At 56.7% G+C, this 17,295-nt stretch overlaps 1 protein-coding gene across 2 annotated transcripts in view; it reads left to right on the top strand.

Moving 5' to 3' along the window:
- CAPZB (capping actin protein of muscle Z-line subunit beta) overlaps positions 1 to 16,700 on the top strand; it is a gene marked incomplete at both ends in the record, with an annotated part of 105,179 nt that extends 88,479 nt beyond the window's left edge. Inside the window, 5 exons of one of the 2 annotated variants that reach the window (XM_084241666.1) lie at positions 4,292 to 4,433; positions 4,720 to 4,836; positions 11,805 to 11,870; positions 12,497 to 12,573; positions 16,613 to 16,700. In XM_084241666.1, the coding sequence (XP_084097792.1) occupies positions 4,292 to 4,433; positions 4,720 to 4,836; positions 11,805 to 11,870; positions 12,497 to 12,573; positions 16,613 to 16,700 (490 nt within the window). Of the gene's footprint in view, positions 1 to 4,291; positions 4,434 to 4,719; positions 4,837 to 11,804; positions 11,871 to 12,496; positions 12,574 to 13,888; positions 14,121 to 16,612 lie in introns of those variants that run through there. The other variant, XM_084241665.1, reaches the window with a different exon arrangement.
- Between the last annotated feature and the right edge of the window lie 595 nt (positions 16,701 to 17,295).

Below are 17,295 nucleotides of genomic sequence, written 5' to 3'. Positions count from 1 at the left end.
GAAACATACTGCTGAGGGGAGCAGCGGGCAAGATAGGAGAGGTCTGCTGCGCCATATGGGTAACTCCCTGACCGGGGATCGAACTCAGGCTGTCCTGGTGATAGCACTGAGACTAGGCCCCTAGGCCACCAAGGAGGGCCCATGGTAGGCCTTTAGTTGACCCAGCTTTGGGGCTCTGATGAGAATGAATAAACTTGACCAGATGCTGAACTGTAGGTGACAGTTGGCTAATGGCAGCCAGGCCCATCTGAGGGCCTAGCCTGTGGCTCATCCAGCACAGAGATCGCCTCTGCTAACCTGGTCTTTGGGAGTTTGTGAAATCTGTATCTGCCTATTGTAATCAACATGCTGCTTTCAAGTGGCGGGACTTAAGGAATCAACCTGAGTGGGTTAGTCCTTGCTAGCTGAATTCTCTACTGTCTATTTGCCTTAGTGTTCATTGGAACTGGAAACATCTTAAAAGCCCCACAGACTGTTTGTGCACCTGATGGCCCTCGGAGGGAGGACTTGGCTCTTGGGTGAGACCCAGCACAGGGTTTTGCTCTGGTTGTTTCTGGGCTTCTGGGTGGATCTGTCCTTTCACCCTCTCCTGATGTTCTGGAGCTCTCAGGAGCCCATGCTTTGAAATTCAAGACTTGCCCCCCTGCTTCTCTGCACTTCCTCCCTGACTGCCCATCACCCTGCAAGCCGTCACACACCTTCTGCTCTGGGTGTGTTGATCTAGTCCTGCACGTTCAGGTTACAGGCTAAGAGACGTGTCCTCTTTCTTCTCTGGGTCTCCAAGCTGCCCACTTGACCAGAGATCCCACTGGAGGTGCTCTGGGCCTTCTCTCTGGAGCCCAGATCCGCTGAGCCATAACTGATGCCAGGCACCCTCCTCCCTGAGAGCTCGGGCTGGGAAACCAGCGCGCAGGGCAGGGCTGGGTTAATCCCTGCGTCGCTGCTCGGCCGCATTTGATCGGTGACATGCCCGAGAGCGAGGAGCTGGCGATGGGAGAGCCACCTTATTGAAATAGTATGTTAGCATTTAAACAATATTAATACAATTTGACTCATTAAATATACAAAGGCCAGTCAAAGTGCTTCCATGTGTGCACTGTTGGTTCTGGCGGCCGCTCCTCAGATGGCTTTATGTGGTTTCAGACAACATTTTAGCACATTCTTAAAATACCCACAAAAGCCTTTATGTAAAAACTCATAAATGTAAACCACATAAAAATTATTTTTTTCCTGTTTCATGTCATTATGATCAAAGTACAGTAGGTAAGAATACATTTTCAAGAACTTGTTGAGGTCCCTCTTTAATTAACGTTTCACGCACAGCGCAAAGCTATAAACTGTGTAATGGGGGCTGTCTGGGTGCCCCACAGTCTCCTGCCGCTGGCTGGGCACGTGAGCCCTGAGGCACCTGCTGAGGCGGTGGTGATTCTGGGTGATTCCAAAGTGACCCTCTCCCATCACTCTGGTCTTGGAGCATCAGGCTGAGATCTGCGGCCCCTCAAGTTTTTGCAACCCTTTGTGGCGAATGGAATGCACCTTCCTGAAGGTGCCGGGGCCCTACGAGGAGGGCTGAGTTTTAGGACATCTGCCCCACATCCTCGGGGACACACCCTGGGGAGAGGGCGCTGACCCAGCAAGACCAGCAGTGTGGCCTTCGACTCTGCTGCCCTTGCTTCTTTATTAAAATTCATACCGACTGTAAATTAGGGTACTGCCCAGTGAAACACTACCCCAGCCATTAAGCACAATTACGGTGGTCATGTGCTCCGTGGAAAGGCACAGACGGTTCCGTGCCAAGTGGAAGAGCCGAACTCACTGGGTTCCATTCCTGTGCTTACAGTTATATAAAAATTAAGCATCTGGACAAAGACTGGAAGGGAATCTGGAAAAATCAGGTTTATGGGATAAGTTGATTTATGGTATTGTGGGCTAATTTTTAAATTTCCCTTTTTTTATAACATTCTTGCTATAAATTTTTTAATTTTGGAGGAAAGAGCAGTAACCCACATGGAGGTCAGAATTGAGATTGCACTTTTGCCTCGTTTGTCTCCAGCGTTTTAAAATGTTGGACCTGGCCAGTGTGGCCCACAGGGGAAGCTGAGGATGCCAGGGTGAAAGAAGCTGCCCATAGCGGGAGCCAGGCCACAGGGGTGGGACAGTAGAGGGGAAGCAGCCAGGTCCACCTTATAAAACATTAATGCTGTTGTTTTACCTTTCTGGAAAAAAGTAGAAATCTAGAGATGGGACTGAGGAGATCACGCACAGGCCACCTGGTGCTTTTGAATTGGACACAGGGTGGTGTCAACAGGGGTGTCCAACCGCCGTGCTCTCTCCTGGTCCCCATCCAGGGTAGTCCAGCACACCAGGGCAGCGGGCCTTACAAAGAACACCCGTGGTTCGGGAGGCGGTAGGAGTGGGGTCACAAGCTGGTGGGGGAGGGAGGGGACGCATGAGGGTGAAAATGCCCGCTGGGCCTCAAGCCTTCATTCCAGCGAACTGAAGGAGAGAAGGAATTCACCTTTCTGCCAACACTAGAAAAGCCCTGGTTTTTAAAGTTGTTTTTTCTTTTTGATGTGGGTTTGCTCTCCCTACAATCAGACTCAGAGGGCCCCTGCCAACTGTTGCCAGCAGGAAGAGGGTTAGCAGGTCTCCTATGGGCTCTCTGCCCTCGGGAGCCACTGAAATCCAGCACGAGCTGGACGGGCTCCAGAGTACGTGCCGCCAGCTCACCTGAGCCCTGCACAGGCGCCAATCCAGGAGGGCGACACGTCTCCTGCCCCAGGAGCATTCCAGGAGTCTGTGCGTGCCCACCGCCCGCAGGCTGCTCTAGGCAGGAACTGCGCTTGGGGCCAAGACCAAACACACACTGCTTTCCTTCTACCACCTCCAGGAGGGAGGTTTGGAGGGTGATTTGGAATAAGAGAAAGAACCTTACTGAGTGGCCCCTGAGTTCCCAGCCCCGGCCCAGGCATAGTGTGGGATGGTGAAGTGGGGGCAGGGTGGTGACAGCAGCATCAGGGCAGCAGACCTTGGTGTAGACCCTTTGGGTGCCCAGTGGGCCTGCAGCAAGTCACAGCTGGGAGACGAGGCGGCCGTGGTGCCTACAGTTCAGGGTCATATGCGGGAGGCTGGGTGGCACCAACTGACCTGCATCCAAAACCTTCCAGGTGGGAATAGTTTCAGATTTATAGTAAAATTAACTTCCAGAAAGTGCAAAGAATTCTTGGATGCCCTTTACCGTGTTGTCTTTTTAGTTCTTGTTTTCATTATTTCAATGAATAATCATTTGCTAGGTATCTATTTCCCTGTATTGTCTGTGTCTCTCAACACTATAAAGTAGGTATTATTGTCCCCGTTTTATAATGAAACCAAGGCCCAGGTTCACACCACCGTGCCGGTGGCCTCAGTGGTTGGTGGGTGGATATACACCTGGGCGCGGCCAGTGATGGCGGGGCTGGGCTGCAGCCTGCGGGCCCGTGTGTGCCTGCTGCCACAGTGAGGTGTGGGGTTCAGTTGGGGTCAGAGAGCTCTCTGGGGAAAAAAGTATGCCAGCCACCAGAGATGGGACTGTGTTCAGAGTTGAGTTGGTCGTCAGCTGAGCGGGAGGGACGCCACGTCAGTCGGAGATGCAGCGCCGCTGTTCCAGCTCCTTGCAGCCGCCGACCTCGGTCACAGTGGTTGACTTGGGCCTTGGGTTTCTCCTTTACTCTTTTTTTCCTCTTGCATTTGCTCTTAATTAGAAGTTTTTCCATCTTGATCAGACTCGAGGACTCTCTGAAGTGCACCCCTTCATTTCTGGCTAGATTGTGGCTCCCCTGGGCGCTCAGGCTCTGGAGGGTTCTGGGAAGGGGGGGCAGGTAGAGTTTGCTGCTTTATTCTTCATCTCCCCTGTAAAATAGCTGCCTCCGGAGACAGAAATAGGAAAGAATATTGGTTACCCAGGTCACGGCCCTGTTGGGCGTCTACTACTCACCACACATCTCCTGGGCCCGTCATCTGGGAGGAAGCTGAGGGTGGGAGAAATTTAGTAAGTTTGCCAAAGACCACCATGCTGGAGTTGGGGGAGCTCAGACTCGGGCCATCCTCAGGACTCCTCAGCCCATGTTCTCTCGGTGACCCCCAAAGTATGCTTCACCTCCTCCCAATCCTTGGACGCATCCAAGGACCAACCCCGGGGCCATCACAGGGAGGTTTCTAATCCCAGACAGACATTTGATGGATCTTTGCCTAATGACAGCCCCTGATCTTTAATTTGATGCGCTGGAGGGCAAAACATGGCCTGTTTCCTCAGGTATTTTGAAGGCGGCGTCTCATCTGTCTACCTCTGGGATCTGGATCATGGCTTTGCTGGAGTGATCCTCATAAAGAAGGCTGGAGATGGATCAAAGAAGATCAAGGGCTGCTGGGATTCCATCCACGTGGTGGAAGTGCAGGTACGGCTGCCCAGCAGTGGGCGCCCTGGCCAGAACGAGCAGCCCACTTGCCAGCAGATGCTTTTGGGGGGTGGCAGGATGTTGTGATCAAGAAGCCCTTCTGATGACAAGGGTCCTGGCACATGAGTGCATCTTCTGTCCCGTAGAAGCCAGCTGAGCTTGTGCAAGGAGGGGTGTGTGGTAGTGTCTTGGGAGAGGACCACTTGGAAGGACCCTGGACCCTGGCCATGCCATGCTGTCTCAGTGGAGGTCGTGCCCAGGTTCTGATCTCCGTCTCTTCCCCTAGGAGAAATCCAGTGGTCGCACCGCCCACTACAAGCTGACCTCCACGGTGATGCTGTGGCTTCAGACCAACAAATCCGGCTCTGGCACCATGAACCTCGGAGGCAGCCTCACCAGACAGGTAGAGTCGCGGTGCCTACAGGTGTCAGCCTCAGAGCTGGGTGTCTGTCCCCTGCCCCCAGGCATGGGGCCAAGCGCTGCCTGATGGCCCTCTCCCAGACCTGTCTTACTCCTGAGATTCAGCCATGGGCGATTTTGTCTTAGGGTCCAGGCGTCCACATTAAAGTGCTCCCATGAAGCTTGGGACGCACGTCTTACAGCACTTCAGAGCGACTGAGCTCCTCGTTGTCAGTCGCGACTTAATAACTTAAAGAAAAATGGAAGTGAGTCAGTTCACGTAGGTAAGAAGGCGCTGCCTCCCCTGCAGGAGGCTGGTCTTACCTTCTACTTCACATGCAACTTGGAGCAGTGAGGCAGGTCAAGACCCTTGTTTAAGGGCCCATGTTTAAGACCTTGACAGTCCCAGCCCAGGAAGGCTTGTGCCAGCGCAGCGGGTGCCTTTGGGTAAAGGGGGGGTGGGGCGGGGTACAGACCGGGCGGACCAGGCCTCGGAGGAGGCTGTGGCAGAAACGCAGCTTCTTGAGAAGGTCCTGGAAGGGCTCTCCCTGGGCAGAGATGCCTCCTCTTCCCACTCCACAAGTGCACAGCTCTGAAGTTTCTTTAACGTTGATGCTGCTTTATCATTAGGAGGATAGTTACACTTCTGATAGCCGTGAATATAAAAATATATGGATAACTCTGTCAAGTACATTTGTGTAGTAGACAGAAAGGCATCTGCATCTGTTTGGAAAAGGGAACAGGCAGTCATGTTGTCAGCCCGTGGTCCTGGGGAGCAGGGGGAGCCTCCACACCCATGCTGTGCCCCAGGTCCCAGGCTAGGAGGGACTCTGGGGGTATCTTGTGGTCACAGGGGCAGAGCCCCTCCTTTGGCAGGAAATGGGCCCTTGTCTTCCAAGAACCCTTGGCTGGGGAGGGAACAGCTGAACCCCCAGGAGCCTGCGCCCCCGTAGCCCGCCTCCCCACCCCCTGCCCGCCACCTGGTGGAAAGTCCTGACTGTATCCGGAGACTGTTTCCTGCTTCGTTTACCAATCCGAACTGTTTATAATTCCACCCAGTTTACAGTGACCTGGACAAATATTTAATCCTCAGCCTTCCTAATAGTTTAAATCAGAGCTGTCAGCCCAGGGCCCGGGTCTGGTTCCGGCGAGCCTCCTGCCAAGCCAAACGCCGGCCTGACGGGCGGTGTCCTCAGCACACCGGCCGGGCCGCGGCCTTGTTTGGATTGCCTCGTGCTCTTTGGCTTTCATGAGGAAATTCATGCTTCTGTCATCATCCTAGCGGCCGGTCACGTAACTCATCTGAGGCGCATTAGAGCCGGGGCGGGTTTCCAACGTAAGTAATGTAAAAGGAGGGCAGGGAAGCAACAAGAGACAGATCTCAGTTAATGGTGCGCAGCTTCTGAGCAAGCAGGGCAATGGGGCTGTGGGTTTTGTGATGTGTCCCAGATGAGTCTTGGAACAACCTCTGTGGTTGCCTTGGGTGGTAGATGAAGGGGCCCAGGAAAGTCGAAAAAGTCAGTGATAAGGAGTGAACGCAGGGCCTCCCCAGTGGCGCAGCGGTTGTGCGCTGGGTTGCGAGGCTGCCCGCGGCCTCTGCAGCACTGGTTCTATCCCCGGCTGCTCCCCGGCCACCGGAGGAGGGTCCCACATGGCGCGCAGACCTCTCCTGCCGCCCGCTGCTCCCCTCAGCAGTGTACTTCGGTCCTTCTGCCTGTTCTGCTCCCCGCTCTGGCTCTGGTGAATTCACTCACCCTCCCGCGCTTCTGACTGTACCCAGTGCTTGAATGAATGAATGAATGAATAAATAAATAAATAAGTGAACGCAGGTGGTGATGGGGGCCGGCTGCTTTGACTCGCCCGTGAACTGGCCGGTTCTCATTCCCAGTCCACAGGGGAGGAAACTGAGGTTCACACCGGTAAGCACTGAGTCACCTCGGAGTGGCAGGGCCAGGATTTGAGCCCAGCTTATCTGCCCACCTGAAAGAAACAGGCCGGGCTGCTTTCCCACACCAGGTTTTTGGTCTGAATCTGACCCCATGTGGCATTTAGAAGATGCCGGATAAACACTTGAACGGAATGGCACCGAGCATCCAGCTCAGTGCTGGTGGGACACCGCCCTGGGTTGCTGGAACTCTCCTGGCAGCTGTGCTGGGCCCAGGGTCCCCGGGGCAGCCTCAGCAGTGCCCCCTTGATTTAAGGTGCAGGAAGCACCGTGACCGCAGGAGAGACATTGACCACCAGAGGCAGTGAGGTGGCTTTTCAGAGTTGGAAATAGTTGATTAGTCTGGTCAGATTTGTGTTTTCAGAAGATGCCTCTGCTGGCGTGGAGGGTGGGTAGCCAGGAGGAGGCTGCTAGAGACCCCAGAGAATTACCAGGGCCTGGGAAGGGGCAACCCCTGGGAGGGCTAGAGAGGACAAGCCTGTCCCCAGACATCAGTGAAGGAGCTGGTGTTGACCTTGGGGCAGGCAGTAATGAAGGCCAGAGGTCCTTGGGGGTAGCAGAGAAGGGGGGACAGGGCTTGGGTAACTCCAGGGCATGAGCACAGAGCGTAGGTGAGAGTCTTCCTCCCTTGAGCTCCTCTGTTCAGCAGTACTTGCAGTGACCCCGGCTGAGGCTTTTCCTCTGGAAACTGGGCCTCATCATATTCACACTTGCTCCGTGTGTGTCAGGAAGGAAGGGGCGCTGTGTCTGATGTCCACTTCGCAGGCCGTCCTGACCAGGAACACACACCCAGGCCAGCTGCCAGGACCGCGGGCTCCCAGTCCCACGTCCCGTACACAGAGCGACCTGCCACCCCCAAGACGGGGTGGGGGCCGCTGGGCACCTGTGCCCCAGGGTGGCACGTCCCAGAGCCTCCTCCCTTTCCTCTCTATCTCCAGAGGTGCCTTCCAGGCTTGGCCTCATCTCTTCCCACTTAGTTTAGGCGGCTTGTGGGGGGAGCAGGTGAAGGAGGCGGAGCTGCTCTGGTGGGAAATGAGCGATGATGAATCACGGAGCCTTGGTGCACACCTGGTCCCACCACTGTCCCCCATGGGCTCAGCTGCATGCCCGCTGTCTGCTCCTCCACGTTGGCCTTTGTTCCCCACCCCCGCTGACAGACGTCTTGGAGGGGTGTCAGCAGGAAAATGGAGCAGATACAGTGTCTTGGCCAAGCCCTGCAGCTGGGGGCTGTGGGAGGAAAGGTGAGTGGCGGCCCCGTGGGGCACAACAGCCAGATGGACCCTCCTGCCAGGTGCCCTTGGCAGGCCTCCCCTCAGGCCCGATGGGGCCGTCGTGGCGCCAGTAGAGCTTGTACAAGCCAAGTGCCAGGATGTTGAGAGGAAGTTGCGCTGCGAGGTCACTTCTGCGGTGTGACAGCTGGAGACGTAGGGAAGAGGCAAGGCCGTGAATCTCTGGAAAGAGATCCGAGGTTTCTGGTCAGGGATGGGCCCTGCAGATGTTCGTTTGATTTTTTTCCCCAGATTCTAAATATTTAGAAACGAAGGTGGAATGTCGTGTCAAGCATGGAAATGAGGATGTGTGTTTTCTAGCTAAGCCCCTCCCCGCCCAGCAGTAGGGACCAGTGATAGGTCTTCAGTGAGATGCCACCTGCCAGGGCACGCTGCAGGGAATCCTCTCTGCCTTGGGCAGCTCGGCCAGGTGGGCAGAGGCCCCCAGCCTGCCTTCCAGACGTCAGGAAGCAAAAGGGATGGGACCAGACTCGGGTTGTTCAGGGATTGCTTCTCTGCTGGTGGAGGCAGTTCCTGCTCAACCCAGCCCCATACACCCCAAGGCTTCCTGGGCCCCTCGGGAGACTCACAGCGTGGCTTCCAGGGACGGTTGGGTTTGGTGGGGTGACCTGCAGTGGAGTGACCCATGCTAGGTGAAGAAGGGAAGGCTGCATGAGACTGGTCCCTGCGTCTGTCCCCCACTGTGAAGGACAGGCAGAAAAGGAAGGGACCAGAGATTCTGGGGGCAGGGAGGGCAGGGATGGACATAGCTCAGAATTTCCAAGCCCTAGATTGCAGTTTGTCCTGGGGTTTTTCTGATCAAGAATGTGGATGAAGTTGAGTACACAGAGAGGGAGGTCTCAGGGAAGAGAAGCAGTTTTGAAATCACCCAGACCTTGGTTCAGATCCTAGTGCGGCCACTTCCCAGCCGTGTGACCCGTGTCCCTTCTCTGAAGCCCAGCCTTTTCACCCTAGAGCGCATGCCTATTTGGGAAGGTTATTGTAGAATACAAATAAGAAGCCATTTTGACACTTGGTTCCTGCTCAGTGAGTAATAGCTACCGCAGCCGCCACCACTATCTCACAGCAGAGACTTCCGTCGTCTAGAATATATACAATTTTAGGCCCAATTAAAGTTTTCCTAAACTGGGCAGACCTAACCTTCCTTGAAAGGCTGTCTGACCACCTTCTTCTGGCTTGACGGCACGTTAAATCCTGGCACCCATCCCAGCCTCTTACCCAGGCTCAGATCAGCAACCAGGAGGACACCACTAGCTTCTGCCCGAGGGCCGGGGACCTGCAGAACCTGGGAATGGAGCTGCCACTCCGCCAGACACTTCCGGGCACTGCGCTCTGAGCTGATTTGGGCAGAAACAGGGAGATGGCCTGGACAGACCCAGCCCCCACCTGGGGCTGTGGAGCTTATTCCCCGCCCCTGCCCTGCATTGTGCTCTCTGGAAGATGCTGCCCCCATGGGAGATGATGCCACATGGTCCTTTTGAGGAAAGGGCCCCCTTTCCAAATACTGGACCGTATTGTCCTGTCTCCAGGCCAGAGAGGAGAGGAGCTTGATGGGGACAAGCAGGCTGGACTCTGACTTCACACGCAGTTGGAACCACCTTGGAACATCTGTGCGGCCCCAGCACATAAAAATGTTTTCCTTCTGGCAGCCGCTTTTATAAGGATGTAATAATATATGCATTGCAAAAATAGTTCTGTTTTTGGTGTGTCAGCATTGCCAGCAAGCTGACCCTGACCAGGTGTGGAGGGGCGTGGGCAGGGGGCTGTGGAAACGAGGCTTGCCCAAGGCCTCTGCCCCAGGCTGGCCCACTGGGTCTTTTCCTTGAGCCCAGATTCCTGCCATGAGCATAGGGGCCCCTGTGTCCTCCTAGGGTGTCTGTCTCGGAGGACCCAACCTTCCTATTTTCCCTCCTCTGCCTTCCAGATCTTTCTTACCTTTGAGCACCCAGAGGCTTTAGCCTTTCCATTCTGGGAAGGTGGCCTCGGCACCAGAGTACAGCGATAAGCCTGAGAGGTTGCCCTGCTGGTGCGACTCTCACCCAGGTGGCCCGGACGCCCTTTGGTAGTCCGGTGGTGATAGGTGCGTCTCTAACATGGCTCCTCAGCTCAGAGCCCCGGCGGTGCTGCCCCAGTGGTGTATGTGCTAGAGCTGAGGTATGGGGGAGGTCACCACCACTTTCAGGTTCATGGCACTTTCCCTTTTGCTTTGTAGGGGGTCCTTGAAGGTCTCTGAGTATTGAAACTCCCCAAAGAACACCTGGGAAAGTTCAGGCCTGGTGTGGGCAGAGAAGCCGTTATTCTAGCCTGTCTCCCCCTTATCTGTTTGATCAGTCCTCGCTCTGATGAGATTAGTTTGAGAAATTTGAATGTACCTTGCGAAGCCTGGATTGCCACCTTGCACTGGTCCCCTTTGGGCCATCTCTGATGGGGGCCACCCCGTCTCCTCAGACAGGTCCCATGATCTGGGGCACGTGGCTTCACGGGCCGCCGCAGTTCTGTCACCCAGGGCGCCCCCTCCCCACAGCTGAGACCCGGTGCTCACCCTGCCAGAGCTCTGCCAGGGCCTCCTAAGGCATCGAGGCTGAAATGGCCCCAGTTCTTCCCTATTTCTTTTCATTGAATGAACCATGGCTCCGAATCCAGCCCTGCGGGTTTTGCCAGGCCACGCAGGAGGGCAGCCGCTGCCTCCTAGAGAGGGATGGCACCTGGCGGCTGAAGTGGCTGATGGGAGCTGGGGTGCTGCCTAGCCGGGTGCCCAGAGTGGATTTACCATGGCCCTGAGGTCATGTCACAGTGGTGGCAACAGCCACGAGGCATTTCGTCAAACCTGAGGTTATCCAAAATCCAGGAACAGCCCCCAGGGACTCTCCCCTTGTTGTGCTCAGCGGGATGATAGGAGTGTTTGGGCCCGTGTCTGGCTGCGCTTGCTGGTAGATGTAGCTGGTGCCTGGGGCAGGACATGGAGGCGCTGGGGTGTGGTGGCCCAGTGCTGTAACCTGAGCAGGTTGCTGGACACCTTCATGCTTCCGTTCCTTGGGGTTGAAACAGGGCTCTTAGGACAACAAGGCAGGCGCTTGTGGCTGCCACCTAGGAAGCACTCGGCACTTGCAGCTGCTGACGTCCACCCTCGGGGCTGTCGACTGGATGCCCCTGCCCCTCACTGCTCCTTCCTTTAAGTGCCAAACAGGTCAACCCAGGGCCAGGCAGTGTCTGGTGGCTGGTGGCACAGGCCACCTGGGGGCGTGGCCTCTCTGGCCCCGCCCCCTCAGCCAGCCCTACGTTTGGCGATGCTGCAGGACAGCAGCCAGGGAGCCTCCTCTTTGAAGGAGCCCCTGTGCGTCCAGCACAGCACCCCATCAGGATACAAAACCAGAGGCTCTCAGGGCGTGGCTTGTTCACAGTAAGCCAGGGCTGCCTCCCATAGATGCCAGCGATTCCATCAGGACCGGTTGTGTGGATCCACGTCAGACCAGTGTTCCCCTCCAGCTCTCATCTCCTTTTACATCGCTTCCCCCCATGACTGGGGGACCCTGGGCACCTGCTGGCTGCCTCTCAGTGAACTGCAACAAGTACTGTGTGCTTCGACTTCCCCACTCCTGCATCTTGCCCCCGAGCTGCCAGTGGGGAGGACAGACTCTTTGCAAGCCGCGAGAGTGGCCTGTGCCCTCAGCAGAGGCTGTGGTTCTCCCGGAGCACCCAGCTTTTCCTGACTTAGAGGAATGTTTTTGTCTTTTGCAGATGGAGAAAGATGAAACCGTGAGTGACTGCTCCCCACACATAGCCAATATCGGGCGCCTGGTAGAGGTGAGTGGGCCTCCGGGAGCTCTGGGCCCGACTGAGGCTGGCGTCCCGGCTGTGACAGTTCACCCCTGAAGCCTGTTTCTCTTTTTTGCCCCGGCCTCGTGTTTTCTGAGTCTTCTGATCTGGATGCTGGTGGGGCTCAGCTCCGAAACAGACACCCCACCCCACCCAGCAAGCGCCCGAAAGTTGGCTCAGAAAGACTCAGTCCTGCCTCGCGCATCCCATGGGGTGCAAGCAGGGACCTGAGCTCAGAAAGGAAACAGGTCCCTGGAAGTTAGGGGGCTCTGGAGGCTCTGAAGCCGCGGCCGCAGCCACCCCGCACTAGAGGAAAGGAGTTGCTCTCCGGTGTCACAGAATCAGTGGACAGGCCGGGTGGTGATGTGGTTTAGACCAGCTCCCAGTGATGGTTGGCCTTGGCTGCTGGTACCTGGGCTGACTTCCTCTTGCCTGCGATGGGAACGCTCAGAGCCAAGTCCAAGCTGGGGTCTTGGCCCCAGGGGCTGCTCAGCTCAGCTCACAGCTGCACACCTCCCCCCTGTGGTCACAGTGGGTGCTGCAGGCCAGAGCGGGGCGGGCGGGCGGGCCCAGGGCTCCTGCAGGCCCTGTGTCTGACTGATCGCCCTTCCTAGGACATGGAAAATAAAATCAGAAGTACGCTGAATGAGATCTACTTTGGAAAAACAAAGGACATCGTCAACGGGCTGAGGTAAAGTACCGAAAATTGCAGGCGGACGTAAATGCTACGTTTAATAGCTCCATGGCCACCTCATTTGTGAAGCAGGGCAGAAGTGCCGATCCCATAGGCTTCATAAGCAGATTTTGAAGGTGAGGCACAGAGATGATGCCTCCCAGCAGATGCTGCTTCCTTTCTCCCATTGGAAGCCTGTTCGTGACCTCCCTTGATCCCCCAGCTTATCTGACCCTTTGAAGGAATCTGCCTAGTCCCTTTGACGCTGCAGCCTGAGGGTGCCCCAGACCAGACCCCTGGGTGACCAAGCCTCTTCTGGGGCCTGGGTCTCAGGACAGCAGAGTGTGTCCTACAGTCCTGCTGCACTCTAGGTTGCCGCGGCCACCCTGATGTCCTCTGCTGGGCACAGTTGACTATGGCCCTCCTGAGCTCCCCCACTCCCCACCTGTCTTGTGCCCTGGGGCCTGCAGCATTGCCCAAGTGAATGTTGAAGGGGCTCTCTGGGTCTTCAAGGCCCGTGATGAGCAGAACCCCTCTGGGGTGCTGTAGAGGTGACTGGTGAGCACTGGCCTTGGACTCAGGTGGCCAGGATCTCACACAGCATCACCTGGGCTCTGCATCACCTCAGCATCACCTCTGAGGAGTCACTCCTCGGTGGATGAGGATGAGGGATCGAACGAGATGATGGAGCCTGTACTCTCCATCCCAGCCCCCATGTGCGTCCAGGGGTCACTCACGTTCTGCCCTTGGCTCTCAGGCTTCTCTGCCCATCCTATGTACAAACAGAAGTTTCAGCCCAAAAGGAGAGGCAGGAAGCAGCCCAGGGCCTGCCCTGGCTTGTGACTTCGTCCAGGAGGAGACAGATTTGGTCTCCTGCTCCACAGTTTTCCCACCTGCCTGTGGAGAGCTTGGTCTGGCCCTGGTGGGCTTGGCCCCCCCTCCCCAGCAGCGTTGCTCTCCTGGGATTGTTGAGCCAGAGGCCGCGTAAGCTACCTGTGCCCTGTGTCCTGGCCAGCAGGGTAAGAGCCCAGTGGTCCCCAGCATCAGGCTTGCTCCCTGGGGCTCTCCTGCCCCCCACCCCCACACATGATCCCTGGGCAGGGGCAGAAAAGTAGGGGGGGAGACAGAGCCTGTCTGCAGGTTGGGGTTGTGAGACCCTTAGAAGCATTGGAGCCCATCACCCCCTCGGCAGCCCCAAAGCAGCGTGGCCTTGATGACGCCCCCTCTTTCCTACCTTGTGTGTCCCTGTATTTCCTGTCGCTGTCGTCCCCTGTGCTCCTGGACCCTGTCGCCCTCCCCTCCCCACTGCGCTCACTCTGAACACTCTCTGTAGATCTGTTGACGTTATCCCTGACAACCCAAAGTTTCAGCAGTTGCAGCGGGAACTTTCCCAAGTGCTGACCCAGCGCCAGATCCACATCCAGCCTGATAATTAAGCCGATCCAGGTACCCTGCCTGAGAGGCGTGAGCACCCTCCCCACTAAACAGGACTCACCAACCTGCCGAGACCCCGCTGGTCCGGCTGTTGCGGCGCGGCCGTGTAAACCACACTAACCCTGTGCCGTCTCGGGCGGTGAGCGGCCCCGTGGCGGGTGGACAGCCCGTGGGCCCCTGGCACGTGTGCGGTGTGCTTCACAGGGTGTGGTGGGGGGAACAGGATGTAGGCAGGCAGCAGGTTTTGGCTTTCACTCCTGGGGAAGCCCAGTCTGGGGGCGAACTGCCTCAGGCAGAACCGCTTATCTGCACTGCTCTGAGGGCCCCAGGACAAGGGGCTGCACCGGCTTTTCAGTCATCGCTGGGCAGCCTTCTGAATCTGGTGTGTGCGGCCAGGTCCTCCCTGGCTTTCTACCCAGAAGCCGAACAAGCCCCATTCTTGGTGCAGTGGACTCCTGGGGACAAACTGACTTGAAAAGGGGGTTGTGACTCCAGGTCTGAGGTTGGAGCAGAGCCAGGGCGGTTACCCTCCGGCTGGGCCCTGTGCACCCCCAGATTGGTGCTGCCAGAGCTCCCTGGGCCAGCATCGCCTTCGCTCTAATGAGCTGCAGCTGTCCTCTTAAATGCCTTGTGCTGACGGAAAGGAAAATAGTCTTGCTTGTTGGTAATGGCCGAAAACCACGGCTTGAGCTGGTGACAAATCCAGATGTGTGAAAGCAGCCTGCATCCTGGAAAGGAGGGAAGCTGGTTTTCAAAATAAGGCTTTTGGAAACCCAGCCAGGCAGGGTTCAGGGGCTTAACCCCCGACCCAGGGGCTGGACGCTGAAAACCCAGTTCAAAGACACTCACTGGGTGCCGGGGGCACCTGTGTCCAGGGAAAGCTGCTCTCCTGGTATCCTTGGGACTTCAGCGTACAGGTCTGGTCTGTGTGTGACTAGCTTCAGGGCCAGGTGACCTGTCGTTTCCAGTTCATGCCGGGACCATCACAGCGTCATCATGGCCTAAGATACCTGGGACTGCGCCATTTTCTCCCCATCGCCTCTGCTTTTAGGGTGTAGAGTCTTCTGGATCCCTGCCTTAGCCTGTCCCGTGGTCGCACACTGGGAGCTTTCCAGCAGGGATGCCCCCCGCGGCCCTGTGAGCAGGCAGCCTGGTACCCCAGCGTCTGCCCAGGGACAGGTCCTCCCTCCCACACCGAGAGCGCGCTTCCTCCAGGCCTTGGTTCCAGATTGCTTGGCAATCACCTTGCCAGACTCTGTCCCCAGATGAGTGCCCTGTGCCTCCTACCCGCTGCTGCTCCAAGCCTAACCTCAGGCCTCTTATCTGACCCCAAAGCTGCTTCTGAGTCTGAAACTTATTTGCGAGTCTGGTATGTTCAGCTTCTTCCCAAAGAGTCAGCACCCCCATGGGTGCCACTGCTGCCCCCTCCTGGGGCCGATCCTGTCCCCCTCCCCTGGTGCTTCCCCAGCAGCCCAAGGCTGGACTGGTGAGGTCTGGAGTCTGAGGCCACCGGGGCTGCCGCAGAGCCAGGGGCAGCCCTGGGCAGAGACGCATGTTTGGCAACATTGACCAAAAGTGTCTGCCTTTCCTGTGGGGATTTTTTCTAGTTCCATAAAGTCTTCGAAGTCTTGTTATGCTTCCCTCTTGCTACTCCTGAGCTCCTTCCTGTGAGTTTTCTGGATTGACCAGCCAGAATTCAACCTGTGAAGCTGCTGTTTCTCTTGGGCCCTACTTCATTTTCCTTCACCCGTTTTCGGTCTTGAGGGGATTTTTTCACCCATCCTTCTCATTCCTCTTTGCAGGGTCCTTCCAGCTGGGGGTTTCATGCACGTCCTGCCCACTGTCTTAGAAAGCATGCGAATAGTGTTCATAAGTTCATGGTCAACCAGCACGCTGGGTAAACTGGACAGTGACCCTGTGGGCTGTTGTCGGGGGCATTGCCCCGGCCTGTTTCCTCTTCTCTAAATTGGGGGTTTTTATCTTCGTCCCCGGTAGGGTGGTCAGGCGAGTTCTCGTTGCGGGTCCTCCAAGTCAACCAACTGCACGAAGCATGGCAGACCACGGTCCTGAGATCCCCCCCCCCCCCCCGAGTCTGGGACTCGGCCCAGCAACCAGGCCTGCAGCTTAGCCCTGAGCTGGCCTCTCCGTGCAGGGAGCACCTTCCTTGAAGCTGTGCTTTGGCCATGAACCCAGTGTGCTCAGCTGTCCAGAGGCGCTGGTTCTTAAACACATGCTGAGTAGGGGGCACCCCTGCACCCTGCACTTAGGCAGGGGTGTGGTGGGGAGACCTTAGAGCAGATTCCTCGTGGCCCAGTGTCTCTAGCCCCTTAACTCAGAACTGCCCGGAGGGTCTCTGCTGTGTGTGCCTGGAGGCCCAGAGCTGCCTTCCAGTTGGCTTCAGCTCCTGTGCCCGGAGGAGGGGTGGCTGCGGCCAAGCCCCACTGCCGCAGCCTGCTGCGAGGCAGGCATCTGTTAGGCAGGCCAAGTGCCTGCCCACAGTGCCCAGTGTGGAGCTGAGGGCAGCTGCCAGGCCTCCAGCACGGGAGGAGGAGCCGTGCCCGGCCTGGCGCCTCGCTGCCACACCTCTGCCCATGAACCTAATAGTGCTTTTCCTCCCTGGCAGGTCTGTGCAGACTTTTGCAGACAAATCAAAACAAGAAGCTCTTAAGAACGACCTGGTGGAGGCTTTGAAGAGAAAGCAGCAATGTTAAGTCCCCGCTTCATGCTCACCGGGCACCGTGCGCGCGTTAGAGTCCTTTCTTAGAAAACTCGTTTTCTGCTCCCTGCCCTCGATCCTGCCCTCCCGACAGGTCACGTAACAACTCGCATCACGACGCACCGTGCCCGCTCTCCCGAGAATAAAGCCCAAGAAACGCCCGTCTCCGTCTCTGCGGCCTACTTCCCACCACATTTTGCTATCAAAACTTGGTATTTCCATAGAGACCGTGTGCTTTTTGTTTGCCCCACCCCCATCTCCTCCCCACCCCCATTTATAGCATAAAATACACTGTCCGTCTGCCTCCCCTCCCACCTTTTTGTTACATTGGTGTAAAAAATGTAAAACAAAAAAATTTTATGAAATAACTCTGGTGTGTGAAAGAAGAAAAACTGGAAATCTGATTCCATGTGTGTTTGGGAGTTGCTTGGGGTGGGCCTTGGGAACAGGGGGCAGCTCCAGGAGCAAGGAGAGGCGTCCCCAGCATCGTCCTGCACAGAGTGGCCCCTGTCCCACAGAGACCACATTGTGGGGGGCGGGGAGGGAGGGGGTGGGGGCCTGCTGACCGTTCTGCTCTTCTGGCCAGGTGC

Source organism: Talpa europaea (assembly GCF_964194135.1).
Source record: "Talpa europaea genome assembly, chromosome: 9".
Classification (NCBI taxonomy): domain Eukaryota; kingdom Metazoa; phylum Chordata; class Mammalia; order Eulipotyphla; family Talpidae; genus Talpa; species Talpa europaea.
Note: the sequence above shows the minus strand (reverse complement) of the source record. Positions and strands in the feature narration are given on the sequence as shown.